The 18,644-nt window shown below is 42.4% G+C and overlaps 3 protein-coding genes and 1 non-coding gene across 4 annotated transcripts; 1 reads left to right on the forward strand and 3 right to left on the reverse strand.

Moving 5' to 3' along the window:
• Window positions 1–4,023: 4,023 nt before the first annotated feature.
• Window positions 4,024–4,095, reverse strand: TRNAT-AGU (transfer RNA threonine (anticodon AGU)). The gene has a single exon. It is a non-coding gene; the product is annotated as a tRNA-Thr (tRNA).
• Window positions 4,096–6,684: 2,589 nt separating this feature from the next.
• LOC105097672 (ribonuclease homolog) lies at window positions 6,685–7,068 on the forward strand. Its single transcript, XM_010990242.1, has one exon. The coding sequence runs from the start codon at window positions 6,685–6,687 to the stop codon at window positions 7,066–7,068; it is 384 nt and encodes a 127-aa protein (XP_010988544.1).
• A 1,424-nt stretch (window positions 7,069–8,492) lies between these two features.
• Window positions 8,493–9,437, reverse strand: LOC105097610 (olfactory receptor 10G3). Its single transcript, XM_010990169.3, has one exon. The coding sequence runs from the start codon at window positions 9,432–9,434 to the stop codon at window positions 8,493–8,495; it is 942 nt and encodes a 313-aa protein (XP_010988471.2). The 5' UTR covers window positions 9,435–9,437.
• A 7,757-nt stretch (window positions 9,438–17,194) lies between these two features.
• Window positions 17,195–18,151, reverse strand: LOC105097671 (olfactory receptor 10G2). Its single transcript, XM_010990241.1, has one exon. The coding sequence runs from the start codon at window positions 18,149–18,151 to the stop codon at window positions 17,195–17,197; it is 957 nt and encodes a 318-aa protein (XP_010988543.1).
• Between the last annotated feature and the right edge of the window lie 493 nt (window positions 18,152–18,644).

Genomic DNA, 18,644 nt, shown 5'->3' on the forward strand with positions numbered 1-18,644 from the left:
CCTGTGGCACTTTGATCTTGGACTTCCAGACTCCAGACTGTGAGAAACACATTTCTGTTGTTTAAACCTCTCTGACTGTGCTGTTTTGTTTTAGCCCTAGCAGACGAGCACAAGGCCCTCCAGACCACTGGTCCCCTTTTTTCTACTTTGGTGCTCACAAGTGACCTTCTGAATATAACTTCACTTCCTAGGTACGCTGGATCCAGGACACGGGTGCTTTTCATAATGCACCTAACCTCTCTAGCCACTGGTAAGAAGTATTCCCTAATCCTGAGCCCCATAAGAAGCTCTTAAAATAACTTAAAATAATAAAAGTCCCTCAAATTTGGTATAATATGGAACTGTTCTGTGTGATGCAATTCACATTATCTTCTTAGATGAAATGAGCAATGAAAAAATTAGTTAGAATGAACTTTCAAGATATTAAGGCTTGTCCTGTGAAATTAGCCACCCACCTAATTCAACAGCACTGTGAGGCAAAAGCCTAAAGATCTTAAACCAGATTTTCTTTTCTTTCTGAGTCTCCTCTGACAGTGATTATCTAACCATTTTCCTTTCTTATAAATATCTCTTCTAAGAGTGATTATTTTAATTGGCCTACCATAGGGGTCAGGAAGAATCTATTTGTTGACAGCATCACATTTCTAAGAGACTCAGAGCTCTTCACAGCATATCTTGAAACATACCCTGTAATTTACAAGGCCCACAGTTGGAAACAAATGATTAACAGAGACCGCACCCACCCCCTCCAGCTTATTTTGCAGAGTACCAGGGAAACAGCAGGAATGGAAGCAACCTGCTAATGGCCACTTGGATTGAGCATCTGGCAGGCACATTGAGAGACTAGAGTGAGCTGATAATGAGCTCTGGACATCACAAGTCAAAAATCCACTGCTTGCAACATACAGAACCTCCTGAAACTGCACATGTGACCCATGAAGAGGCATGAAGGACAGTCACACCTGTGCAGAGAACTGTTGAAACTTACACTTATTTTCTACCAATCATTTCTGAGTCCTCTCCTCCTCTTGCTCCTTACTTCCATGAGAGATAAATACCCCACTCAACAGCGGAGACAGATTTGAGCATTGTCTCCTGTCTCCTTGCTTGGCTGCCCTGTAATAAAGCCTTTTCTGTGTCTGCAAAAGACCACTGCCGTGGGTTTTGGTCTTAACGGTGCAATGGGTAATAAACCCACTTGCTGGGTTACAATCTGAAAGGAGATTCTGGAGGGAGCCAGAATTGTCTGAGCATTATTTTGCCAAAGCTGTTATTTCACAAGGAGTACCCAAAGGAATATGTGTTCCTTCTGCTGTATTTGGAAGAAAGTTAATAATCACAGTGACAGTGTGCACTTGCCCCTGTTCAGGAGAAGACCAGCAGCAGTACTTCTTGATGGAAGGAATGAACAAGAGTTGACGTGCTGACCTTCTTCCTCTCCATCTCAGAAGCAGAAGCCCAGGCTGGGGCAGGCACATACTGCTGTCCTTGGACTCCCACAGCTATCATGCAGGATCCTAGCGTCTCCCAAACACAGTTTAGAGGGACAGCCCTCTCAGGAAGAGAGCCTAGCAGCTAGGCTAGAGGGCACCTCTCAGAGAGCTAGTAACACAGTCCCACCCCCTGCTTGTAACTACGAGTTCCATTTAAGGGCCCTTTAGGGGGATTCTGGGAATCAGCACAGGAAGAAGGCATGAGAAACAGTCCATTTTCTTCATAGGGGAGTGCTTTCTTCCATGAATTCTTTCAAATTGTACTTGGCACATCTCCCCCTGGTTTTGTGTATACACAGGATGAAATAAAAAATCATACTCAACACATTGACTAATTGTTCCTTTTTGTCTTCTTTTCTGAAGTTCTATTTCCCCAACTTTTATTTCTATCTTTTGGCCTTCTCTGGTTCTTTTCTGCAGTCTTCTTTTAAAATAGTTTGTAACATTTAGAGCAGTTTTAGATTCATAGCAAAATTGAGCAGAAGGTCCAGACAGTTCCCATATATCTCCTGCACATGTACATGCATAGCCTCCCCCATAATGCACTTTCCCAGCAGAGAGGTACATTTGTTACAATTGATGAGCCTACACTGCACACCAAGCCCCAGCCTCAGAACCAGAACCAGCGCTAGGGTTGGGAAACCTGAATTGTGACTGATAATTTCCTGGAGGCTCAATGTGGACAAGTCTGAGAGATTAAAAACTCCAGGTTACTCAGTCATAGTGGGGCTTCCGGGTTTGTGAGTCTTACCTCTGGGAGCTCAATCTGGCTCTTACAGTGATTACTAGGGAGAAATTCCCTCATGCTTCCAGCAGAAAAAGAGAAAATAGACTCATTTTGAAAGATGCCAGAGCATTCTGTTCTTAACAAGTCCTGCTCTCAGGGGCAACTGTTTAACCAGAGCCTAACCTGCTGGGGTATTATCAGAGCCTAGCTGACCTGGGAAAAGGGAAATACTCAACTCCAGTCCCTTCTAGTCATCCTGTCCCACCTGCGCCATGAGAAGGATGTGTGAAGTTCAAAATTCAGAGGTACAGGCTCACTAAAAGACTAAGATGTAATCACAGGACTATAGAAGGCTTCCCCTGCTCGCATATCTCTCTACCATACTACTAATGGCATATTTACAGCAGTTCCTTTTACCAAGTAGCTTATGCCCAGCGATCAAGAAAAAATTGTAAGATATACTAAAAGTTAAAAAAAAAAAAGCAGTTTGAAGAGACAAAGCAAGCATCAAAACCTAACTCAGATATGGCAGGGATGTTGGAATTATCAGACCAGGAATTTGAAACAGTTATGATTGCCATGCTAACAGCTCTGATGGATAAAGTAATACAGTGTGCAAGAACAGATGGGCAATGTAGGCAGAGAAAAGGAAATCCTAAGAATGAACCAAAAAGAAACACAAGAGATAAAACACACGGTAACAGAAATGAAGAATGCATTTGATGGGCTTATTAGTAGACTGGAAGCAACTGAGGAAAAAAAAAAAACCAAACAACTCTGAGCTTGAGGATATCTCAATAAAACCTCCCAAACTGAAAAACAAACAGAATAGCAACTGGAAAAACAAACAGCAGAATAGACTACCCAAGAACTGTAGGACAATTACAAAAGATATAATGTGTGCTTAATAAATTCTATTTTTTCAAAAAGAAATAATATGGTGCCTTTGATCTAAAAGAGATTAATTTCTACTATGACCATTGGATGTATTCCTATTAGAAAATAATAATTTTGAAAGGGAAATGTAAGATGTATTAACTCACAATGAGTTAAATAAAAATGCCCTTCCTGATGGAGATCATTTGGGAGCTAACTGATCACAAGGAGCTTGCAGGAAACTTTAACTCTGTATTCTGAACTTTTAAACAGAAAAGAATGTGGCAGCCCTACAAAACTGCAGGTTGTAAGCACAACTCCAAAGCTGAAAATGCTGGAAGAAGAAGTCAATATTTAGTGAAACTTATCCCAATGTTGTAAAGTCAATGAAATTATTCAATTCTTTGTTGTTTGGTTTTCTTCAAAACTTAAGCCTGGCAGAGGAGACAAATACATCCTGACAAATTTCAATATTCACCGCCAAAACTTTTTTTTTAAGGGGGAGGAGGTGATTATGTTTATTCATTTTTAATGGAGGTACTGGGGATTGAACCTCATGCATGCTAAGCACATGCTCTGCCACTGAGCTATGCCCTCCCCACCTTCACCACCATAACTTTAATCCAGGCTATTATCGCCCCTTACCTGAACTGTTCCAACAGTCTAGTCTAACTAGTCTCCTCACTATGTTTTGTCCTCTGCAACCCATTCACTACATAGCAGCAAGAGTGACAATATTAAAACACAAGTTGGATCAAGTCAATGTGGAGCTTTGATTTAGTCAATGGCTTTGGCATTATACTTAGAATGAAATCCATAGTCCTTATAAAGATCTAAATGATCTAGCCCCATGCTACTTGTCCTATCTTTTTTCTTTTTTTAGGGGTGTGTGTAGGAATTAGGTTTCTAAATTTATTTTTATTTTAATGGAGGTACTAGGGATTGAACCCAGGACCTCATGCATACTAAGCATGCGCTCTACCACTGAGCCATACCCCCCTCATCTTTTCTTATATCCCAGATCCTTACTTTCATTAACCATGCTAGTCTTGCCTAATACTTTCTCATCTTTCAAGTCGCAGGTTAATAGTCATATTTTCACCAAAACTTGTACATGAATGAATGTTCATGGCAGCATTATTCATAATAGCCAACAAGTAGAAGCAACCCAATTGATCATCAAATGATAAATGGATAAACAATATGTGGTATAGCCATACAATGGAATATTATTCAACCCTAAAAAGGAAAGAAATTCTGATATATGCTACAACGTGGATGAACCTGCAAGACATTATTATAAATAAAAAGTACTTAGGACAAATATTGTATGATTGCACTTATATGAGGTACTTAGAAAAGGCAAACTAATTGTATGATACAATTCTGTATATTTCAGATCTTGATTCTCCTCTATGGTCCACACACTCTTTCATTGCTAGGTAAATAGCTTCAGTGTTCTATACCGTGGTCTGGGAATAATGGTTCCTGCCCATTGGCCTGTGGCAGATCAGGTGAGGCCTGAATCACATGAGAAGTCCTGGAGCAGAGAAGGAGGCCCAGAAGGCTAGGCTGAAGGAATAAACAAGCAGAGAAACAAATACAGTGACCTACTGCAGGAGTGTGACAAAGGCTGCAGAGGTCAGGCACAGATAAGGCTGCCAAGGCATTTGGAGAGCTGTTTTAGTGTGGTTCCAGGGCAAACATTTGGAGAACAAAGCCCTGGCTACGGGTGGAGGGAAGAGAGATCTTGCGGTGTTTGGACCTTAAGTCATAGTAGCCAGGAGGGTATTAAAGAGAGCTGTTACCATCATCACCAGCTTCCTGTTTTCTCCCACAGATCTCAGGCTTTGCCCTTTTTCTTCAAGGGCCCTTCAGCCCCTCCTTACTTTTTTCTTGCTGTGCTTTTCTTTCTGGAAAACTATAAATATTACTATCCCAGATCCTTTGATTGCTAGCTCCTCCAGTCTGAGAGCCTCAAGGCTACTTAGGGGGTTTAGGGGCTGGGGGAGAGCAGACATGGTGGAGGCTGACTTGTTGCTTGTGCTGGGTCCAGACTGGTTGAGGGATTTCTGCTGTTGTAGTTGTATCTTGTCCTTGGGAGCTGCCTAACTTCCCTGTAGAGGGAACAGGGATCCCTTCTCGGAGAGTGGAGACAAAGGCCCAGGGGTCCAGGCTCATTTCCTTTGCTTCTCTTCACACTTCAGGCTGAGTGAGGTCTTCTATCCCCAGGGAAACCCTGCTCTCGATGTTTGGATTCATTAAATGGAGCGTAGAATGAGGTCTGCTTTGGGTATCAGGCCAGAAAGCCTCAGCATCTCTCAGCGTCAGAAAGTGATGGGTCACTACCCAAGTTACTCACCCCCCAACCCCCAGCCTCCAACCCCTACAGCTGGCTGCTATAATAACACAGCCTGAGAGGAAAGAGGCTCAGAAAACTTTCCAGCCACAGGATCTCCAGGACCTAACTCTCCAGGAGCATCAGCCTGGGGCCAAGTAAAGGAGCACATACAGGATTGAGACTGGGTATGTGAGGTGTTACACTGGAGGGGTACAGGTAGCCATGGTGACCTTTTTTTTTTTTTTTTTTTTTTTGCCCCAGAGAGAATGGTGGGAAAATAGAAGTGTCTAAGGGGCCAAGTGAGATTCTTACAAGTAAGGCAGAATGAGCATGAGAGAAAGTGGGGGTTGGTGAAAATTTTCTTATGCAGATATGAAGCAGTTTCCAGTGGAAGAGCTTTATATTGGTAGGTAATATAGTGGGCCAGTGGATTAATCTAAATTGGAGTAGAGCAGAGAATTTTCCTTGACACCACAGGTTCTAAGATTTGTGTTCAGCTCCATGATGTTTTATGACTTTGGGCGATTCACTGAACCTTTCTAAAAGTCAGTTACTAAAAGTGGGTTAGCTTAATACCTGCCTGACCTCACAGAGAGGGTGATGACCTTAGTTATGTGAGAGGTTTTTGTAAACTCTAAAGCTTTGTTATTGAAAGTTTGCCCATGGACCAACAGCATCAAAATCATCTGGCAGCTGGTTAGAGATGACAATCTCAGGTCCCATTCCAAATCTACTGAATCAGAACCTGCATTCTGATAGGATCCCCAGATATTTAACTGCACATTAAAAATTTAGAAGCATCATTGTAAAGTACTCTATAAGTTAGTGTTACTATCTGAGTGAGGATCAAAGATCACTTAGGGTTCAGTTTTGCTCTTGTATATAAGATGCAAGGGAGTGTAAGGTACCCACATATTTAAGTGACAGATCCCTTACCCCAATATCTTTAGTGAATGTAGTCTTAAAAAAGATGATTAAGAATGTGCTGGGCCCCAGCAGTGGGATGAGAGGAAATGAAGGCAGGAGGACATGGAAAGAAGGAAGATGAATGTTGGACTACAATGATTTTCTGGGACGAGTGCAAGGAAGCAGTGTTTTTGGAGACAAGTAGAGTATTTGTAATCCTCTGGGTGAGGGATGGGGGCTTTGAGCACATTAAGGTTTGGTGTTCTTGGCTAAGAGACAGATTTCTCCTTTTTCTAACAGAAAACATGCTTCTGACATGGGTCCTCCTCTTATTCCTCCTAATGGACCAGCTTGGCTTCTCTGAGCCCCAAGACCTCCTCCATCACCAACTTGACAGGCCCAAAACAAAGATCTCTGCCAAGCACAAATACTACTGTGATGTGATGATGAAGGTTCGAGGGCTGGCCACTGATAAGAGCTGTAAGAAGACCAAGACCTTTGTCCACAGTGTGTCCCCCAACACAGGTGGCCTCTGCGAGGGTCCAGCTGTGAGGTGTGTGAAGATGTCTGACTTTTACAACTGCCACCTCATTATCTTCAAAGTCACCCAGTGTAATCTCTACCCAGATGCTGTGCCCCCGCACTGTTACTACAAAGGCATCACCCTCTGGAGGGATGTGAGTGTGGTCTGTGTGGGGAAGCACCCAATTCATCTGAATGAGTAGTCTCTGTAGCCTCTCCTCAAGGCTGTCTGCTGTTCTGCTTACCCCCCTCCCCTTCCCACCACGAGGTCCTGCTCAGTCCCAGCAGCTTTGGGTTCCTGCATAGCCTGGGCCAGCTCATTGTTCCCTGGGTCCTAGCCCCCAAGCCCTGCTCTCTCACTGTCAGTCCTGTGGATTTCTGTTAGAGGGATGGTGGAGGCAGAGGGGAGATAATGGGGGGGAGGGGGGGAGAGAGAGAGGTGGGGGGAGAGAGATTGCTGCTGCTGCTGCTGTTAAATTCTTTCCTGGGGTTTGGCCCCCTTTCTTCTCAGGGCCTCACTCCCTAGAGTGGAAGAGAAAGTCAGAAGGAGGTTTGTGAGCTTGTTGTGGGCAGTTGTGCCCCAGGGGTCTGCTGAGCCCATTTGCCTACCTGCTGCTTTAATAAAACTATCAAGGGCAGTGACTGTGTGGCTTTGTGTGTTTGGGTTTCCAGTCTCTTATTTGAGGAGGGTGGGTGACAGAGAGGGGTTTGGAGGAGAAACCCTCCTTTGTAGAAACAAATTCCAGAACTGTCGAACACCAGCAGTGGATAGGGGGTCTCACTGTCAGTAGATGGGAGTGATACGGGCCTGGGGCAGACCACCCTAAGAGGCATCATTCCTTCTCCAACATCCCTCCATGCTGGGCCACTGCCTTCAACTCCTGTCTTCCTGTCTTAGCAGAAGATGTGAAGGAATGTTGAGAAGACCAAACTGATTACGGAGAGAACAGGAAATTAATCCAGAGGATATAATTAGCATAAAGCTTACCAAATAGAGATTTCCTAACTTGTTCCATTTCACCTGTCACCTTTAGATACTTAGACTCTGGTCCAAAGGAATCAGGAAGGGCACCCAAAGTTACCCACACATCTACTGAGCACCCTCAGCCTGCCGTAAACACTTCCGACACTGTGGCAGCTGTACTGCGGAAGGGGCAGGAAAGGAGGAGAGGAAGGAAGATGTCTGCCCTGAATTTTATCTCCTCCAAAGAGCCTTCAGCTTTCAGTATCAACCCCTTTCTACATTAGTGTAATATTAAAAAAAATTTAAATCTATTATCTCTACATTGTATGGTCTTTTGGTTACTACAGTTCCCACAAGGAAACTGGTCAGGAAGAGTTTAGGACTCACGGGTGCATTTAAAAATCTTAGACTATGAAGTGCAGAGTCTCTGCTGCTGGTTTGGCTCATTTTCTTTTGTCCTTTAAGTGGCAGCTGAGAGTTGTTTATCTGAAGGAGACACTAAGGGACTGTTTGAAAGTATTTTACTTTTAACTGTATTTGATCCTGTTGTATTGATATTATGTGGCTATGTAAAAGAGAAAAAGAAGGAAAAAAACTCACTGAAATCAAACTATTAGAATAAACTGCAAATGTGAAGATTTCCCCAGGAGGGGTCAGACATTTTCAAACCTCGCTCTTGGTCCCTGGGCCTCCTATCATTCTCTTCAGGGCCAGTTTTACCTCTTGGTTCCGCAGAGTATAGATGAGGGGGTTGAGAAAAGGAGTGATGGCTGTGGGGAATAGGGCAGCCGCCCCATCCAGGGGGCTGTTGGTTTCAGGCCTCAGGTAGATGAAGGCACAGGGCACATAGTACACGGTTACCATGGTTACATGGGCTCCACAGGTTGAAAAGGCCCGGCGCCGCCCATCAGCTGTACGGATTCTCAGGATGGCCTGAATGATCTGTATGTAGGAGAGGAGGATCAGGGAGAAGCAACTGGCAACCACCACCCCAATGTCCACAAAGGTCACCAGCTCGTTGACCGTTGTATCAGCACAGGCCAGCCTCAGAACAGCGGGGATGTCACAGAAGAAGTAGTCTATCTGGCTGGGGCCACAGTAGGGCAGACGGAAGGTTAGGATGGCCTGGAGAGCCCCATGGATGGATCCTGCCACCCAAGCTCCAGCCACAAGCAAGGTACTCAGCTTAGCATTCATGAGCACAGGGTAGCGCAGGGGCTGGCATATTGCCAGGTACCTGTCGTAGGCCATCAGGGTGAGGAGGAAGCACTGGGTGCTGCCCAGGAAGTGATAGAAGTAGAGTTGAGTGACACAGCCACCAAATGGGATGGATTTGATGCCTGAAGTGAAGTTCATCAAGAGGCGCGGGACAATGATGGAGGAGATGCCCATGTCGATGACGGAGAGCACACCCAGGAAGATGTACATGGGACGAGCATGGAGCTGTGGGTCTACCCAGACGGTGACTAGAATGAGCAGGTTCCCCAGCTGAGTCAGGATGTAGATTAGCAAAAAGAACACTAAAAGAAACATCCTTAGCTGGGGTGGGTAGGGAATTCCTGTCAGAATGAACTTGGTCAACAATGAGCTGTTGACGCTTTCCATCCTCTGGAGTGATCTTACCTAGAGAATGGACAAAACAGGAGGTAGCACGGAGGTGAGAGGAAAGCGAGGAGGGACTAGAGACAGAGATGATAAAAACCAGGGACAGAGGCAGAGAGGTTTCTCTCTTACGTGGAGGGATGACAAATAAGGAGAATTATGTTCTATGGCAGGGGTGGGGCTGTTTTGTAAATAAAATTTAATTGGAACACAGCCATGTACTTACTACACTTTGCTTACTGCACTATACTTACTATCTGTAGCTGCTTTGGTGCTATGATGACAGTTGAGCAGATATGTTTGGACTACAAAACTTAAAATATTTACTCTCTGGACCTTTACAGAAGAAGTTTGGCCCTAGGTGTTTGTACCTAGAACAATTTGGCCTAAGATTAAGGGTTAACCAGAAAAAACGTGTGTGGGAAAGGATATTTTGATAGATGATCTGCTAGTTCAGAAACTTCCAGAGGCCCCTGGCTCACTCCTGTCTCTGCCAGGACATGAACTTACACAGAGTGGGGATTATGCAAAAAGGAAATGAGAAAATTCCTTTCCCTGCTTTGTGGTAAAGAGAATGGAATAGAATTTTGGTTAAATGGCTAGTTGTGTGTGACTGTGCTTGATACTGTGCAAGTCTACTCTCCAGGTTGTCTCTAGTTAAAGGAAGAGAACACCAATGAGGCTGTAAGCATATAAGAAAAGCTGTGGCTGGTAGCTGGTGCTTTATATTTCAGTTTCTTTGCATGTAATAATTTAGCCTTGGGACATGGTAAAGAAGGAGAGGAGGAAGCACAGAGGGATGGCTGTAGTGAGATGTCAGAGATGAAAGAGAAAGCAAGGGTGACTGGAGAGGATGAGACGAACAGGACGAGGGCATGGCTGGAGCAGAGCAAATGGCTTTCAAGGTGGAAGAATCACTTTTTAGTCTAATCCCTCGATTGGCATTTCCCCACCTGAAGAAAAAGAGTTGGATTAATGAACTTTTAAAACTTTCCCTAGTTGTATAAGTCTCTAATATCTCAACTCATGGCTTGAGGTGAGGCGTCAAAGAAATTGAAATGAGTTGGTTGACTTTGCTCTGGAGTGATTCACATCCACTCAGAAGAAAGAGGGAGATTAACAGGGAATGTCAGGAGCTCTCTGATTCCCTCCACCTTTACTCCTGTGCTCTGTTTCAAGTGAATGCAAAGAGCAGGGAACTAGCAACCCTTCAGTAAGACATCATGGACAGATGGTCCTGCTGCTGAAAGAAAACCCTAAAAGTGAATGTTATAATGCATCTGGGCCATTAGCTTGCCTCTTAGTTCTGAACAAGTTTCACAGCACCTTTTGCTTTTCATTTCCTGATTGAGGCTTCTAGGGAATGAAACTCTGGATCCAATTCTGACAAATAGTGACCAATAATGGGTAGTTACACTCAATAATCTTTACATTGGACACTTGACTTCAAACTGGCTGAATCTATGCTCTATCAAAGGTTAGCCCTCACTATTGAACCATCTTTTATAGAACTTAAAAGAGGAAGCAGGAATTCCTTTTACCCTATGTCATGTTATCCTTTTTCAAGTGAGTGGAATAGGAGCTGTGACTTTTAAGCTTTAAATATTTTAGTTTCAGGAAAGCAGTGATGGTTGAATTTCAAAAAGTTGACCACAGAACTCTTCTAGATGCCACAACTACAGACACTGGCCTCCTCCCACTTCTTGACTTCAGAAAGTACACAGGGTTTAAGTTCCCACACAAGTTCCTTGAGAAATTCATGACTGTGTCCAACAGTAGTCTTGGCCTGAATGAGCTCAGGTGGCTGCTCTTGTCTGGTTGTCAGGGGATGTCATCGTTTCCTGGGGTCACAAAAGTCTGATGTTAAACTCTACAGATTTAGAAGTCTGATCTGGTCAGGTCTCTCTAGAGGAATCAGGAGTTAGGAAATCAGTTCATGATATTCAAATACCCGACAGAATGACTTGTAAATCAAACAATCAATTCAGTTCATTTATAGTGGGAGATCTCTCTTCCATGACTGAAATGGTGCACTTACCAATCAGGGCAACCACTTACTAATATCAGGGTCCCTGGAAATCAAGTTAGGAATCAGATGTATATTTTTAAGTTTTGAATCAGAGCAAAGGGAATTTGATGGTGCACACTTAGTTTACACTGCAACAGGTCTCAATGAATTAAACATGGTAAATTACAGTCCCTTTACTTAAGGGAATACTTTAATCTTCCCTTCAGATACAATACCATTTTATTCAGGGCTGTAGTGAGGATACATTGCCTCTAATTATTTTCTTCCTGAGTCTACATCTCTTTTAGATTGCCTTTATTATTTCCAATGGCTCCTTTCTTTTCAACACACTTTTCTAACTTTATAGAGTTCCCTAGTCATTTCCCCCTCATTTGTTTTCTACACGATTTTCTTGTTTGCATTAGAGAAAATTATCCGTTCTCTGAATTATTCTCTAGGAACTATTATTTCTTTTGGGAAATTTCCTGTAGATAGAGAATTCCAGTCCACACACTAGGCTGATTCTTGTTTTACTCAGTCAGAACGAATAGTACATCTTAATCTTACCCTTATATTTTAGAGCCATCTTAATGCGAGGGAAGGGATGTAGCCCTGTTTGTAATATTGTCTTTATTAGATATGACTTCATTCCAGTTGTAACAAAGTTTTACTCTTTGCTTCTCTAACAATTTTTCTTCCTCATTCAGTCACAAAACTTAAGAAGACAACTTCCTGCTTCCTCTGATCTGTCATGACCTCCTTCCCTGTGCCACTGCCATTATCACAGATCTCTAAGCATGAACTTGGTATTGAGTGAATACCCCTCTGCTTACTGTGATTCACTAATACACCAGATGTGGGTCCAAGATGCCTTAAAGCCTTTCAATAACAGAACTGGAGAGAAAGAAAGAAGTGAGGGGTGGGAAGAAGGGCAGAGGAGAGAGAGGAAAGGGGGAAGGGAGGAGGGGAGGGGGGAGAAAGAAAGAGAGAGAGAGAGAGAGGAACATGGCACAAAGGAAAAAAAATATGGCACTGATGAAACCTCAAAGGACTAGGGTAATATGAACTCACAAAATAATGATGGTGTTTTATATCTGTGTGGTGTTCTCATGATCCTTAGAGGAGTTAAACGACAAAGGAGCCCCACAGCTGTATAGTGCTAACTATGGACTACAACCAAGTTTTATGGTTTCCAGTCTAGTACACTTCCACATTTCACTTAACATTCCTTCCCCAAAATAAGCCAAAATAATTTATCAAATCATGTTATTCCAGATTGCTAAATCATTAGGAGTTTAAAAAAATTCACTGGCAACATTATTCCTCAGTGTCCCAAGGTCAGAGCTTTGTGAATCTAAGTAACAATTTTAAGAGTTTGATGATTCATTCTGTCAGAGATTCTAATCCAGTGTTGCTCCTCTATTTCTAAACCTAGATGGAATAGAATTAAGTGCAAGTTCCAAAATCAAACAAGGGTCAAATGTTATTACCATGAATCTGTGCAGTTGTCCGTCTCCTTTCACTATCTGGCATTCTAACCCACGGAACAATTCTTAAAAGAAGTAGACCATTGCCTGTGGGGTTTAGCAGTGTTTTCATTTCACAGAGACTTAGATTGTGAAGATAATTGATGTCATGTGTTTTTCAATTGCGCCTGATATAAAATATAAAAGGTCATCTAGTACAAACATATTTGAAAAAGATATGGGAATCATTAGTGGACCACAAAATGTCTATAATATAATCTATAATGCTGATCATTAAAAAATTGTTAGTGGCTGATTTGCCCAGGGGATAGGCATCTTTTTTCAAATGAGACAAAGGGCGCAGGCTTGACCCCATTGCTTAATTCTGGTCCCAAATTACATATCTAACTCCAGTCAACCATGTCTCAAATGGCCATGAAGAAAACTTTTAAAAAATTCATTATTTTTTGAGAATCAACTCAGAGCACAATTTTTTAAATTTATAAGCATTTCAAATACTTGGAAAACAGATAAAATCTATTGCCATTTTCTGAATTGTACAATAAGACTCATAACACTGAAAATAATCTAAAGAGGAGTACATTGGAATGAATATATGTATCTATACAATGAGATGAGAAAAATTTGAGTTGCTAAGTCTGAGAAATGAAAATAAAAGTTTCCATTAAAATATAACTCTTATTAGCAATGAGTTTAAACTGTCTGTTTAAACTATTCACTAACACAGAAGTCAGATTATAGTTTTGCTCACATCCATCCTTCAAATTTTGGTCAGAGTACCTGTCTTAGAGGTGGAGAAGGGATCTGACAAGGACTAAACAGCAAGGAGCAAAGATGGAACCACCAGAGAACTCGGAGATGCTCTTACCTTCTCTGGTTGAATCTAGGCAGAATCAGGGGTTGAATGAACCTCTGAAGAAGGGTACTTTGGAGAAAGATGTAGCCAATGCAAGGCTTGGGGAAATAGTGTCGTCTGATACAAAAAGGCTGCATAGTTGGACTTACCAGAGCAGTAAAGAAAATTTCTGTGAGAGAAGAAAGAGAAATATATTGACTAATGAAGCAAGGAAAGACATTGGGAGATAAAGTGACTTAGATGGAGAAATCCCTTGCACAATGTTCAGACTCAACATTTGTCTATGTCTGAAACTTACTCTGTGATGATCTATGTTTGGGAATATCTTCCTCTCTTTTCAGCACCTCTCCACCTCAGTGATCAAGTCCTGTAGGCAACATTTAACTCTGGAAAATTGGATAGGACAAGGGCAGGTGCTACTGGGGGGAGAGAGAATCACCTTCCCCTGGAGGTGTCAGCGTCCACAGAAAATCCTTTCATAATCTGAGAGAAGGGATATAAATCCTGATCCTAGAGAGATTTCAATGATTTTGGTTCCTGCAGAGCCAGCAGTAGTTATTGTGAAAAGCTTATGGCAGAAGACTCAATTAGTCAATTCTGGCTGGATCAAAATGAAGGATCAAAGTGCTGAAACTTGACTTATTATCTGCCTGTTTATATGTAGATTTCCTCTTTCAGTTTCCTCAGGAAGAGTTGCTTCTCTCACTGAAGGTAACTGCTAAAGTTGGTCTTTTGTGTTCTGTTACTTCTCTTATTTTCCCCAAGTCAGTTACAACGTGTGAGACCTTTAGCTTGGGGAATACTGTAATAGTACCCCTGTGAAAAGACACGACCAACACCCATGGTCTATTTCCTGGAAAACTCCCTTAGTTTCTAACTTGTTCCAATTTTGTAACATCAGGTGGGACAAAGGGTTTGGGGCTTAAAAGGGTTTGTTGATGATTTCACATCTGTGATTTCTTTTCTCTTTAAAAAACAAATTTGGAAAAAAAGAAAGGAAAGCTAATGTGGTTGTTACTGGTCAAAAGATGTTTTCATGTTAGTACATTCACATTTAATGAAACTTGTATTTCTTAATTACTAAGGTGCTAAGATAAAGCCACACAGACTAGGAGAAACACAGAATCTCAGGGTTAGAGGAACATTAAAGGTCATCCAATCCAACTATCATCTACAATACCTTGTTATGCTCTCTGGACAGTGATTTTTTTAAACATTGAAGTATAATTGACATACAAGTTTTGAAAAATAGGAGTATAGTTGAATTACAATGTTGGGTTAGTTTCTGGTGTACAGCATAGTGATTCAGTTAGACTATATATTCTTTTTTATTATAGGTTACTACAAGCCATTGAATATACTTCCTTGTGCTATCCAGTAGGACCTTGTTGTTTATCTGCTTTATATATAATAGTTTGTATCTGCAAATCCCGAACTCACAATTTATCCCCCCCTTTCCCCTTTCTCCCCTGGTAACCATAAGTTTGTTTTCTATGTCTGTGAGTCTCTTTCTGTTTTGTAAATAAGTTCATTTGTGTCATTTTTCAGATTCTGCATATAAGAGATAACCTATGGTATCTGTCTCTCTCTGACTAACTTCACTTTGTATGGTAATCTCTAGGTCTAACCATGTTGCGGCAAATGACATTATTTCATTCCTTTTTATGGCTGAGTAATATATACCAATATATCTATATATCTATCTATATCTATATCTATCATATTTTCTTTATCCAGTCATCTGTTGATGGACATTTAGGTTGCTTCCATGTCTTGGCTATTGTAAAAAGTGCTGCTATGAACATTGGGGTTCATGTACTTTTTGAATTAGTTTCTGGATATAGCCCAGGATTGAGTTTGCTGTATCATACTATAACCATTTTTAGTTTTTTAAGGAACTTCCATACTGTTTCACCATAGTGGCTACACCAAGTTCATTAGTGTCATTTTAAAAGATTCCACATATAAGTGATATCATATGGTATTTTTCATTCTCTTCATGGCTTACTTCACTTAGTATGACAGTATTCAGGTCCATCCATGTTGCTGCAAATAGCATTATTTTATTCTTTTTTATGTCTGAGTAGTATTCCATTGTATATATGCCATAACTTCTTTATCCAATCATCTTTTGATGGACATTTAGGTTGCTTCCACGTCTTGGCTGTTATAAACAGTGCTGCTATGAACATTGGGGTGCATGTATCTTTTTGAAATAGAGTTTCCTCTGGATATATGCCCAGGAGTGGGATTGCTGGATCAAATCCATTTTTCGTTTTTAAATAAATCTCCATACTGTTTTCCATAATGGCTGCACCAAACTACATTCCCACCAACAATGAAGGAGGGTTCCCTTTTTGCCACACCCTCTCCAGCATTTATTATTTGTAGACTTTTTATGATGGCCAAACCGACTGGTGTGAGGTGATAATAAGAATATTTCTGATACGGGAATACCTTAAATAAAGGCTCAGAAATAGGAAAGTCCAATTGTCCCTAGTGTCCATAGACGGTTGGTTCCAGGATTCCCCTACATACCAAAACCTGCCAATGTTCAGTCCCTTATATAAAATGGGGTAGTGCTATGAATACAGCTGGCCTCCATACCTGCAGGTTTTGCATCCACAGATTCAACCCACTTGGGTATGGAGGGCTAACTGCATAGAGGATGCTTGAAGAATAGCAGGTAAATTAATGGGGCTAGGAGATAAGAGGGAGGTAGAGCGATATTGGGAGATGAGGTATGTTAAAACCAGATTGTGAGGGCTTTTAAATTCCAAGCCAAGAGGTCTGGCTATATCCATATGCTGTGGAGAGCCAGTGATTTCTCATAAGTAGAGGAATGACATATTTAGTTCTGCGTTTCAGAAAGAAAACTCTGGTAGCAGTATGGAGGAGGTTGGGGATAACAAGGAAACAACTTAGTAAGCCAGAGAGAAGTTCCTGAAGCAGAGTGAACAGAATTTGGTGAATTACTGCATGAGGGAGGGTGAGGGGCTGGGAGGAAACAGACAATCCACACAGAGATTCACACCAAGTGCTTGGGAGGATGGATTTGCCTTGATGTGAGCAAAGAAATCATGAATGCCTAGAGGCTTGGGAAATTAGGGGTGAAGCAAGTGGATGAAGGGTGAAGGGCAGCATTATGCTGGGTCTTCCCAAAGTTTCCTTGAGTAAACTTCTCCTCCCAGGTAGAGCATTTATTCCTCATATTCAACCTTTGTGTAGAATGTGCTTACACCCAGAGGAAGTGTAAAATAGTACTGGATAATTTATTGAAGTTAAAGCTTCTTCCTAGTAGAGTTATATTCAATTCAGCTTAAATGAATACCTATTTTTGAATGTTTTCCACATGCAGCAGTACCTGAGAAGAGTGGTAGAGGCGGTGGGCGGGTGTTCCCTGAGCCTGTAGTTACTTATTTGCACCCCCAGCCCCCCTGCCTGCTGCTGTTCTCTTCAGAGCAGACTTCACTTCCTGGTTCCTCAGGGTATAGATGATGGGGTTCAGTAACGGAGTGACAACTGTATAAAACACAGCCACGGCCCCATCCAGGGGACTCTTGGAGCCTGGCCTGAGGTAGATGAAGACACAGGGGACATAGTAGACTGTGACCACAGTTAGGTGGGAGCCACAGGTGGAGAAGGCTCGGCGCCGCCCATCCGCAGTGCGTATCTGCAGGATGGCATGGACTATGTTGGCATAGGAGAGCAGAATTAGCAGGAAGCAACTGGCAGCCACTACCCCAATGTTCACAAAAGTCACAAGCTCATTGACGGTGGTGTCAGCACAGGCCAGTCTCAATACTGCAGGGATGTCACAGATAAAGTAGTCCACCTGGTTGGGCCCACAGTAGGGCAGTCGGAAGGTCAAGGTGGCCTGGATAGACCCATGGATGGAGCCAGCCACCCAAGCTCCAGCCACAAGGATGGTGCATAACCTGCCATTCATGAGCACGGGGTAGCGCAGGGGCTGGCATATTGCCAGGTACCTGTCATAGGCCATCAAGGTGTAGACGAAGCACTGAGTGCTGCCCAGAAAGTGAAAGAAATACAACTGAGCCACACAGCCACCAAATGGGATTCTCTTGCTGGCGGGAGTAAAATCCAATATTAGCCGAGGAACGATGACTGAGGAGAGCCACATGTCCAGGAATGAGAGCACGCCCAGAAGAATGTACACGGGGCGAGCATGAAGCTTTGGGTCAGCCCACACGGTGAGCAAAATGAGCAGGTTTCCCAGCTGAGTCAGGATGTAAATGATGAAGAAGAGCAGGAAGAGGAGGGTCCTCAGACTTGGGGGGTGAGACAAGCCCAGGAGAATGAAATCTGTCACCGTAGTGTCCAGGGATGTGTTTTTGGTTTTTCCCATGTCTTTCTGTAGTCTGCTAAGATGAATGATGACGTCAGACAAGGGAAATAACACAGGGAGGTGGTGACAGAATGTTTTTGCCTGATCATTAAGAATCATTATTAATGCCTGAGGGTTATGAGATAAACTGAATACCATTAATTTTTTTCTTTCTAAAAGAAGAAGTTGTTGCCATTAGTTATTTTGGTTTACTTGATAAGAGAAACTGCCCACAGGCTGGTTAGTGTTCTAAATGGATGGAAACTCTTATCTACTGAGAGATACTGAGAAGCAGAATTGGCAGATCAAGGAACAGGAGAATGTATGAATGACAGGTAAGTACCATTAACTCCAACCAAAAAGGGTGTTCACCAAAGAGGGGCTAAGGTTGAGACAGAGCAGTGTGGAATGCATACCCAACAATTCCCACATCTACTTTTTCCTCCACTTACTGTCATTGCCATGCCTCCTCTGCCCTCAGCTGAAATTCCATCTTCTTACCATACCATGCAAA

The sequence above is a fragment of the Camelus dromedarius genome, chromosome 5 (genome assembly GCF_036321535.1).
Source record: "Camelus dromedarius isolate mCamDro1 chromosome 5, mCamDro1.pat, whole genome shotgun sequence".
NCBI classification, from domain to species: domain Eukaryota; kingdom Metazoa; phylum Chordata; class Mammalia; order Artiodactyla; family Camelidae; genus Camelus; species Camelus dromedarius.